Source organism: Macrotis lagotis, chromosome 2 (genome assembly GCF_037893015.1).
Source record: "Macrotis lagotis isolate mMagLag1 chromosome 2, bilby.v1.9.chrom.fasta, whole genome shotgun sequence".
NCBI lineage: Eukaryota > Metazoa > Chordata > Mammalia > Peramelemorphia > Peramelidae > Macrotis > Macrotis lagotis.
In genome coordinates, this window is record NC_133659.1 from 167677627 (window position 1) to 167687686 (window position 10060).

The 10060-nt window shown below is 39.6% G+C and overlaps 1 protein-coding gene across 1 annotated transcript; it reads right to left on the reverse strand.

The window, feature by feature from the left end:
• Positions 1-663: 663 nt before the first annotated feature.
• Positions 664-5766, reverse strand: KPRP (keratinocyte proline rich protein). Its single transcript, XM_074220521.1, has 2 exons — positions 5677-5766; positions 664-3480 (listed from the first exon to the last, which is right to left on the reverse strand). The coding sequence occupies exon 2, from the start codon at positions 3453-3455 to the stop codon at positions 1485-1487; it is 1971 nt and encodes a 656-aa protein (XP_074076622.1). The 5' UTR covers positions 3456-3480; positions 5677-5766; the 3' UTR covers positions 664-1484.
• Positions 5767-10060: the final 4294 nt, after the last annotated feature.

The window sequence follows — 10060 nt, forward strand, 5'->3', positions numbered from 1 at the left end:
TCTCAGAAGATTTGTCAATTTGTTATTTTAAAAATATTTTGATAACTGTATTTCAGTATAACTAGTCTTCTTTCTAATCCTTTATATTTTAACTTTATGCATTTAAAAAATTATTCTGAGAAATAGATCCTTAAACTTAAAAAAAAAGATTAAGCTGATCCCTTTGTCACTGTAATTTCTAGATACTAACATTCCATATTCTAAGGTCCCTTCCATCTGTAATATGTTATGTTCTGAGGTCCTTTAGTTAACCCTGTAGTTCTATTTCAATTTCGGGGAGGAAGATCTGACCTTTGAACATGGTTTCCTGTGACCATATTCTCAAAGGAAAAGCACCAGTCCATTCTGGGTACATCCTACCATAGGGAAATAGTCTCTCCCCAAGACATGTATCATCCATCACCAGGAACTGATTGAGCACAGAGAGTGGGGTTGTGGAATCTCTAGGTAACCAATCCTGGCCACAACATTGCCATGCCACAGATCACTGTATAGAGAGGATGCTTATAGCAAACATCAAACACCAAAAGATCTCCATTCATCTGAAAAGAAAAAAAATTGCTCCTAAAGTTGAAATCGAAATTTGAATTGAAAATATTGAAATCTCAGAATAACTCAGGATTAAAGAAACATAGACAGAATGGTTATCTTTAACTTTTTGTCTTTATTTTTGCAAATTTGCTGTCAATCCCATTTCTTGGTGATTTAGAGAGAACCAAGCAATTATCCACCAAGGAGGTATGAGAGTGATAAGAAGCAAGGGAGGGCTAAAATCAATCAAACAAAAAAAAATATCAACAAATAATAGTCACTGATTACATTCAAGGTATGGTGATCTGAAAGGATACAAAGAAGGCTAAGACAGAACTTCTGTCCTCTCATAGCTTTCCAAACTTTTGGGGGAGATTGAACATAAGGAAAATTCCAAATGATGTCTCAAGGCATGAAATAGTTACCCACATAGCAATAGTATAGGGACCAGGTACTGGGTATTTAGAGCAAAGTGTTATCAAAATAGGCTGGGATTTTGTTTATGGAGGAGGAACCTTGAGCCATGCCTTGAAGGGATAGGTAGGGCTTCCTTGGACTAGAAGGGAATGGTGTTGGGCAGGTATTGTCAAGATGAGAAAATGCAAGATGTATTTGATAGCTAGCTAAAGATAAATGGAGAGAGAGAAAGAGAGAGAGAGAGAGAGAGAGAGAGAGAGAGAGAGAGAGAGAGAGAGAGAGAGAGAGAAGAGAGGGAGAGGGGAAGAGAAAGGAGGCAAGGAGAGAGAGCAAAGAGTGAGAGGAAAAGGAGGGAAGAGAGGAAGACAAGAAGGGAGGGAGAGAAAGGAGAAAAGGAGAGATATACAGGCAGGTTATAGCTATATGGTGAAGGACCTTGAATATCAGGCAAGAAAACTTTGGATTTATTGTGTAAACTGCTGTCAGCCAAAAATGTATTTGACTATAGTGTCAGAAGAATAGGTTTATTAGGCTTATTAGAAATAGCAGCCCTTCACTTCAGAGATGGCCCCACCTTTGGTACCACAGCCACCCATATTCCGTGGCGCTGAGGAAATGCCTCTTCCAGAACCAAAGGTTTCCTCCTCATTGTATCCTGCAGTATCACAGAGGGGTGGTTCCATATCTAGGTGATGAGGCTCAGATTCATGACAGCCTGGAGAACATGGCCAAGAAGGTGGACATGGACGTGGTTTCGAGTAGCAAGGACTGCTAGGGCCACATGATTCAATCTGTGGAGGCTCTGGATAAGGGCAAGGCCCAGGATAGGGTTCTAAACAGGGCCGTGGAGCACGACATGGTTCAGGCCGTGGAGCAGGACATGGCTCGGGTCGTGGAGCAGAACATGGCTCGGGTCGTGGAGCAGAACATGGCTCAGGTCGTGGAGCAGGACATGGCTCAGATCGTGGAGCAGAACATGGCTTGGGTCGTGGAGCAGGACATGGCTCAGGTCGTGGAGCAGGACATGGCTCAGATTGGCCTGCAGAGCTTGGTTCATTCCAACAAGAGCGTGGAGCTGGGAGTGGACATGGTCTCCGACATTCTGGGAGTGAACAAGAATTTCGAAGTGGTCGTGGCTCTGAACGTGATTGTGAGTAGGGAGCACAGCTACTAGAGCCCTGGTAGGTACATCTGAAGGGGGGAATCTGAACAGGCTGTCTCCTTGGGGGAACCTGAGCAGGACAGTTGGGAGAGGAAATTTCTACACGATATTTGGGACCACACCTCTGGGATGAGCCTGAAGTTGGACGCCTAGGAGGGCATTTATCATAGCAAGGCTGAGATTGGCGTGGAGGAGTACAGTAAGAATAAGTAGGCTGGGATCTGTATGGAGGGGAGCAACTCCGATAGGTAGGTCGAGATATGCGTGGAGGACCACATGGAGGGGAGCAGCTCCTATAGGTAGGTCGAGATATGCGTGGAGGGCCACATGGAGGGGAGCAGCTCCTATAGGTAGGTCGAGATATGCGTGGAGGGCCACATGGAGGGGAGCAGCTCCTATAGGTAGGTCGAGATATGCGTGGAGCACCACATGGAGGGGAGCAGCTCCTATAGGTAGGTCGAGATATGCGTGGAGCGCCACATGGAGGGGAGCAGCTCCTATAGGTAGGTCGAGACATGCGTGGAGGGGCACATGGAGAAGAGTAACTCCTACAGGTAGGCCGAGAGGTGAGTGGAGGTCCACACGGAGGTGAGTAGCTCTGATAGGCAGGCCTAGAAGTACGTGGAATGGTACAGCTTGTATAAGAGGGCTGAGGCCTACGTGGAGAACAACTTTGATAAGAAGGCCGAGGTTGGCGTGCAGGTTGACATCTACCATAGGACTGTTGATTTTGATTTTGAGGGGAACAATTGCTGTAAGATCCTTGGTATTGACTCTGAAGGGCACCACTGCCACAGAACTGAGACTGACGTTGAGAGGTACAGCTGGTATAGTACCCCTGAGACTGGCACTGAGGGGCACTGCTGCTATAATATCCCTGAGTCTGGCATTGAGGGTAGTAGAAAACTGGCTGAGTCTGAACTGGCTGAGGAGCTGGGACTGGTATATAGGTCTCAACAGTACAAGGAGCTGGGTATTGTACATAGTAAGTTTCAGTACAGCGAACTGGTGAACATTGTACATAGGAGGTCTGAACAGGTTGTACAAGTTGGTACTCTACATAGGAATCCTGGGCCTGGCTCGGGCCTTGACATTGGACATAGGAGATCTGGGACTGACTTGGAACTTGACAACTTTCTGAACCCACATTAGTCTGACAGAGGACCTGGCCTTTTGTAGATGAAGTTTGAGATTGGCTTATGGCTTGACTCTGTGCAGAGCACAGTACATCCCCTGAGATCTGGCCTTTTATAGGGACAAAGGATGAGGAAGGGGGAAAAGAGGACCCTTTCACACAACACTCTGGGAGTGCCAGGAAGGGTTGCTTCTGCTCCTGGTCACACATGATTCTGACTCCAGATGATAGGGCTCTGTGGGCAGAGAGATCAGAGATTAGTCTGGAAAGTTGGGGAAACAGAAGGAATCTCAGAACAAGATATAAAATTTAGAGCAGGAAGGGTCTTGAGAGTTCAGATCCCCCATATGGGATATAGTGAAACCAGGGAGGTTAAGCAATGGGCCATATCATTGGGCTACCAAATAATAGAGCAAGAATTTGAATACCCGCTGTCTGTATCTAAATCCACACTACAATTCTTGGGGGTTGGATAGTGGCAAGAACATAGATAAATCCACACAGACATTTAACCTCTCATAAAACTGTTCCTAAAAGAGATCTAAGGCCAAATGTCATTCACTGGGTTACACATATGCCTCTCACACCATAAACATGTTTTCAGAAGACAGTTAAAAAAAACATTATTTTGGATTATTTGTCACTGTACCCAACACTTTGGGCTGGTCCAAACTAGAACACTTTGGAATTTGTATTGTCTATGAAATGATTCGCCTCCATTTCAGTGAATAATGGAAAGATGAAGTCACACAGAGAAGTATGTACACACACACATACAAACTATGTTGACATGCTGCCAAAACCACCAGTTAATAAGTGGAGATTCTAGTCAGAGTTATTTGGCACCATGCACACAATAGTTAGTTACCAGTCAAGCAAAACATTTGTATTATGGTGGGTTTGGTTTTAAACAAAACTTTTTATTTGTGAGAGAACTTTTTTATGTTATTTCAATGGTTTTTTATGTTATAGACATATAAGTGGCAAGAGGAATTGCTCTGAGTCAAAGGAGCTGAGTTCAAATCCTAATTTTTCCACTTAGTACCCATATGACTTTAGGAAAGCCAATTCACCTCAAGGTAATGGCTCCAATGTCTACAAAATAAGGAGAGTTGAGATGATCTCTAATGCCCCTTCCAGTTCAAGTTAAATAATCCTCCACATCAACTTTGTCAATAACCCTTACATTGGCTATGTTTTCAGTAAAACCTAGTTCACACCAGGATAGGAAGAAAGATTGTTGACCTTAGTTCTTTTTTTTTTTTTGCCTTAGATCTCCCATGAGATCTCTCTACCATCAGGTGATGATTTTCAATAGCCATTGTGGTCAATGACTATTGTCCCATGGCCCAGTCTGGTGATGAAACAATTTGTCACAAGGCAGCCTGCTCATAGCTGTACCAATTTGATAGCACTCTCAATGTTTTGTTCTCACCTGGTATATTCTAAGAGAATAAAATATGAGCTAGAAGTTTTAGGACCCTTATGTATAAGTCAAACACATATTCATTATTAGATTTCTCCCTGGTTTTATAAATATAATGAATACTCAACTACACAGGCAAGCATTACAAATCTATATCCATGTAGACCACTTGCTGGATGCCTGGCCTGCTCTAGTTCAAACCATCTCATAAAAACAAACAAATAAACAAAAAAGTTATACAATGACCGAAAAGCCAGTCATCTATGTTAGAGACTTTGGGGGCCTCCTTTGTTTATTGATCTGTCAAAGCCTTCTCTCACTTTTCCCCTGATTTCTGAAACTCTTTTGCCAGGGACCCAAGTCCCTTCTGAAAAAAAAATGCCCTTCCCCCAGAGAGAAATGACATACTAGTCAATTCACCTCAATACTCTAAGGAAGATCTATCATTTCATGAGTATAGATATATTCTCCAACAAGGCAGGGAGCAACCCCTCTACCATCAGGTAGATGATTTTCAATAGCCATTGTGGTCAATGACTATTGTCCCATGGCCCAGTCTGGTGATAAAGCAATTTGTCACAAGGCAGCCTGCTCATAGCTATACCAATGATAGCACTCTCAATATTTTGTTCTCACCTGGTATATTCTATTATACTCCAGTGTTACCTACACCACCAGAATGAAACCTCAGCAGAAGATTTAGTGGAGAAACTAATTTATTCTCAAATGTAAAGCAAATCAATCCATCTATCACTGCTTTATCAAAGATCACTTTAGTCTTACACAGAATCACAGATCCTTCCACATAAATGCACACCTTCCATCCTGCTGCTCTGCACTGTCTTCTTCTTCTCCCCAACCCCCCCCAAAGGTTCTCTTTGTGGTCTTCTTCCTTCTTTTTCCATCCTTATAGCTCCCAACAGTTTCTCTACTCTGGTTCTTTACCACCTGTTATCTACCCCTCCAGCCCTAGTCCAAGACCCTTATCCAATTTCAAAGACTTACCCTCCTTGATGGTAATTGCAATCACTCTGGTTGAGGAGCCTTGATCTGGGACCTCATTTATAGAGTTCCAGAGTCTGACTTGACCCATGAGACAATTTATTGGCATCTATTCCTCTCACGAGGGTGGCAACTGAAGTCCCGGTGACAGAGACTGACATTCCATTGGCTGGTTCCCTCCCTGTGTACACCTGGGTGTGTCTGAACTCAAGGCTGGGACTTCTGGAATAGGAGGAGATGATTTTTCCCTCATCCTCTTCATCTTCCATGAATTTCCTCCATTCCTGGAAGTCCTGGGAGGTTACAAACAAACTGGGATTTTACAAGTATCTACCATTATCCATGTTCTTCTATTCTCTACATACAAACATGTATAGTCCTAGAAATCACATTCTCTATCCTATGGGATTTAACAGACTTCAGTCAAAAACCAACTCCTAATAATGGCTGAGTGTCTACCATGGGGAAGGTTAATGTGCTAAGATGTTGTATCTAAGTTCTTCAATCTAGTCCTATAACTGATTGTTTATTCTTGAATGGATTCCAGAAACAATTCCAGATTGGAGCATTATTTCTATTTGAGTGTGAACTTCTTGAGAATTGTTTATTTTACTTTTTTTGTCATCATTATGTCCTTAGAGCTTAGGAGAGTCCCTATCACAAAGTAGGGGTTTAATAAATGTAAGTTGATTGACACACTTGATTATCTGTGACCTAAGCTTCCTTGGGCGTGTATGGTAGGTCACATCCAGACCTAGACATATTATTGCAACTGAACTAATCCTTCATATTCACATTGGCATATAAAAAGCACCCTTTTCAGACCTTTTCAGACCTGACATATGCTCCACTCCATGGAGGCTGCATTTACCATCATCCTTGTATCATCACTATGAGGAAAAAAGAAGTTAAAAGACTGCCTACAATTCCAAAGGACTCATAAAGAAAAATGCCATCCATCTCAGAGAAAGAACTGATTGAGTCTGAATGCAGATGAAAGCTTACTATTTATAGGGGCGGCTAGGTGGTGCAGTGGATAGAGTACTGGCCCTGGAGTAAGGAGTACCTGAGTTCAAATCTAGCCTCAGACACATAATAATTACCTAGCTGTGTGGCCTTGGGCAAGCAATTTAACCTCGCTTTCCTGCAAAAATCTAAAAAAATTTTTTAAAAAAGCTTACTATTTTCACTTTATTGTTTTCATGGATTTTTTCTTTTAGTGTTTCTTCTTTTTTACAACATAAGTAAAGTAGAAATATGTTTATATGATTTAATATTTATATCCTATATCAAATTACTTACCATCTTAGAGGGGGGAAGAGAAGGGAGAAGGAAAAAATCTGGAACTCAACATTTTTTTTAAAATGAATGTTAAAATTGTCTACATATATATATGAAAAAATAAAATGCCATTAAAAAAATAGATTTGTCTTAGTGCTCAGATAGATCAAAACCAGAACTGTAGGGGGTGGCTAGGTGGCTCAGTGGATAGAGCACCAGACCTGGAGTCAGGAGTACCTGAGTTCAAATTCAGCCTCAGACATTTAATAATTACCTAGCTGTGTGGTCTTGGGCAAGCCACTTAACCCTATTGCCTTGTAAAAAAAAAAACCTAAAATAAAAAAAAATTTAAAAACAGAACTGTAACTACAATCATGTTTTCTGACACTGTAAGCTGATTAAAGTATGGTGGACAAATGTCCGGGTTTGGAATCAATAAGACCTGAACTTGAACCCTGCCTTAGACATTTAGTAGCTATATGACACTGAGCAAATCATTTCATTTTTCCTGTCCTCATTTTCCTTCTATGTAAAATGAGGGCAATAATGATTTCTACCACATAGTGTTTTACAAAAATCAAATGAGATAACATTTGTATAGTGCTTTTCAAACCCCACAGTATTATACAAATTTCAGCTCTTTATTATAATCACCTTGCCCCTTCAAACCCAAAGTCAGCTATTTACATCCCCCTAACACCTGTGGTTAGGGGTGCTATAGATATCTACTATATCACATGTCCCTTATAGTGCATGTTTGGCATCACCTCTGGTGTGACATGGGGAGGAAGAAGGCATGAAAAGTTACATCTAGGACTACATGCCCCAAAACAATATGAATTATTAAATTTCAATGACTAAGGGGAAAATATGGATTCCATTTTAGGTGCTTAATCCTTGGAGAGTAAGGTGTTAGAAATCAGTAGTAGACAAAGCTCAGTGACTAAGGAACATTGCAACTTCTACCATTTTCTGGTTCTTGGAACTTCAGTAGAGAAAAAAGAAGGGGGGTGGGTGGAGGAGGCAGAGATAACCTTCAGATTAACAATGGGAAGAAGCATCTCTAATACCATTTCATGGACCTTCATAGGAAAGTAGTCCTGAATTTTCTGAAACTAATCCCAAACCTTGAAACAGAGCATTCTTCCTTCTCTAATATGAGATCATTGTAATAGAATTGTGAATGGTATAGAGTTGAGATTAGGGAGAAACATTTCCAAAATCAGGAGAAAAACAGCTTTCTTTTCCTCTTTTTAGTATACTGCATTCTTTTTATGTAGAATTCAAGGCTATCCCCAAGGAAAGCAGTCTGAAAACTAAATAATTCATTTAAATCCATTGTCTTAAGCAATATTCTCTCACACACATGTGTGCATGTGTGTTTGCATATATATATATATATGTGTGTGTGTGTGTGTATATATATGTGCAACTACTTGTTTATTTTTCTGAGTGCCATCATTATAGATACAAATCTATATTCATCTATATGTATGTGTATATAAGTATGTATATTACATCAGACATTGGAGAAGGAAATGACAAACCATTCTTCTGTCTTTGCCAAGAAAACTCCAAATGAAGTCACAAAGAGTCAGACATGATGAAAACAACTGAACAGCAAAAATATATCATATAGATTATAGAGAAAAAAAATGAAAATGAAGTAAAGTTACATCTGAGTAGAGATAAATATAGTAATATTTCAGCTCTGACACTTTCTACTTGTGTACTCTTGGGTAAATCATTGAATCTTTCCAGGCTTTCTTGGTAAAATAAGAGTGTTGAACTATCGATAGTGTCAAACTCAAATAGCCCCACATAATGACTACAATATTAGAAAACTACAAATTAATATGATCTATGTTGCATTATATTTTTATTTATTTTGTTCCATATTTCCCATTATATTTTAATTTATTTGGGACCACACTGAAGAGGGTCACAGGTTGGAAACTTTTGGACTAAATCATCTGTGAGATCCCTGTCTCCCATAAGCATTCTGTAGTCTTGTGACCCTCAATTGAAAGATACCTATGTGAAACTAGATATGTAAAGATATCTATATAAGTAAAGATGGAGCTAAAGAAGCAGAGATAAAAATGAAGACAAATGTAACAATCAAGATTGAGCTATTTAGAGATAAAGATAGAGTTATTCTATAGGGAGAGTAGATGCATTTTAATTTCACTCAGTTTAGCAAATGCTTTAGAGAGACAATGTGGATGATTGGATAGCATACTATATTTGGAGTCAGAAAAAATTGTGCTGAAATACTTTCCCTAATTGTACTAGCTATTTGAGCATGGATAGGTCACCATAACAATGAGCCTCTGACAAATGCCTAAGATTTATCTATCAAATTATAGATTGGTCTGTATTAAAGCTTGCCTACCAAAATAATCACAGATAACTTCATCAACAAAGTGACAATCACTTAATGACTATAATCAAATGGAATATTTAGATATATGGTTGTATTGTATGAAAGAAATATACAATGGAACAGATAAGTGGTGCAGTGAATAAAGCATTGGCCCTGGAATCTGGAGGACTTGAGTTCAAATCCAACCTCAGACACTTCACAAAAACACACACATGTGTGTTATGCACATACACATAATATGCATAATAATGTGCACAATATTGTGTGTGATACTGAGAACAAAAGAAGATGAAGAGGAAACTATGTATGGTTTAATGAGCAACCATGATTCCAGAGGACCAATAATGGAAGTGTGCTACCCCCTCCTATGTACTCAAGGTATAGAAGAAGACATATGTTTTTTGAACATGACCAATGAGGGAATTTGTTTTATTTGGCTATGCATTTCTCTTACAAGGGTTTTATTTTCTTTTTTCTTTTTCCAATGTGATTTGGGCAAGAGGGAAATAAAAAAAGATTTTTGAATTTTTTTTAAATTTATTTTTTATTCTCATTTTGTACAATTTTTTTTACATTAATAAAATATTCTTGTTTACAAATAAACAAAATACCCCTCCAGCATGAATATAGATAGACTTGCTTGGGCAAAAAAAGTAAAGGGGAGAGAAAAAAAATTAAAATTAAAAAAATAATAGTAATAATTGCAGGTATGGCCAGGTG

Bases quoted from the DNA above. Each gene is read 5' to 3' on its own strand.
- KPRP (XM_074220521.1), bottom strand. From the start codon at position 3,455: ATGTGTGACCAGGAGCAGAAGCAACCCTTCCTGGCACTCCCAGAGTGT.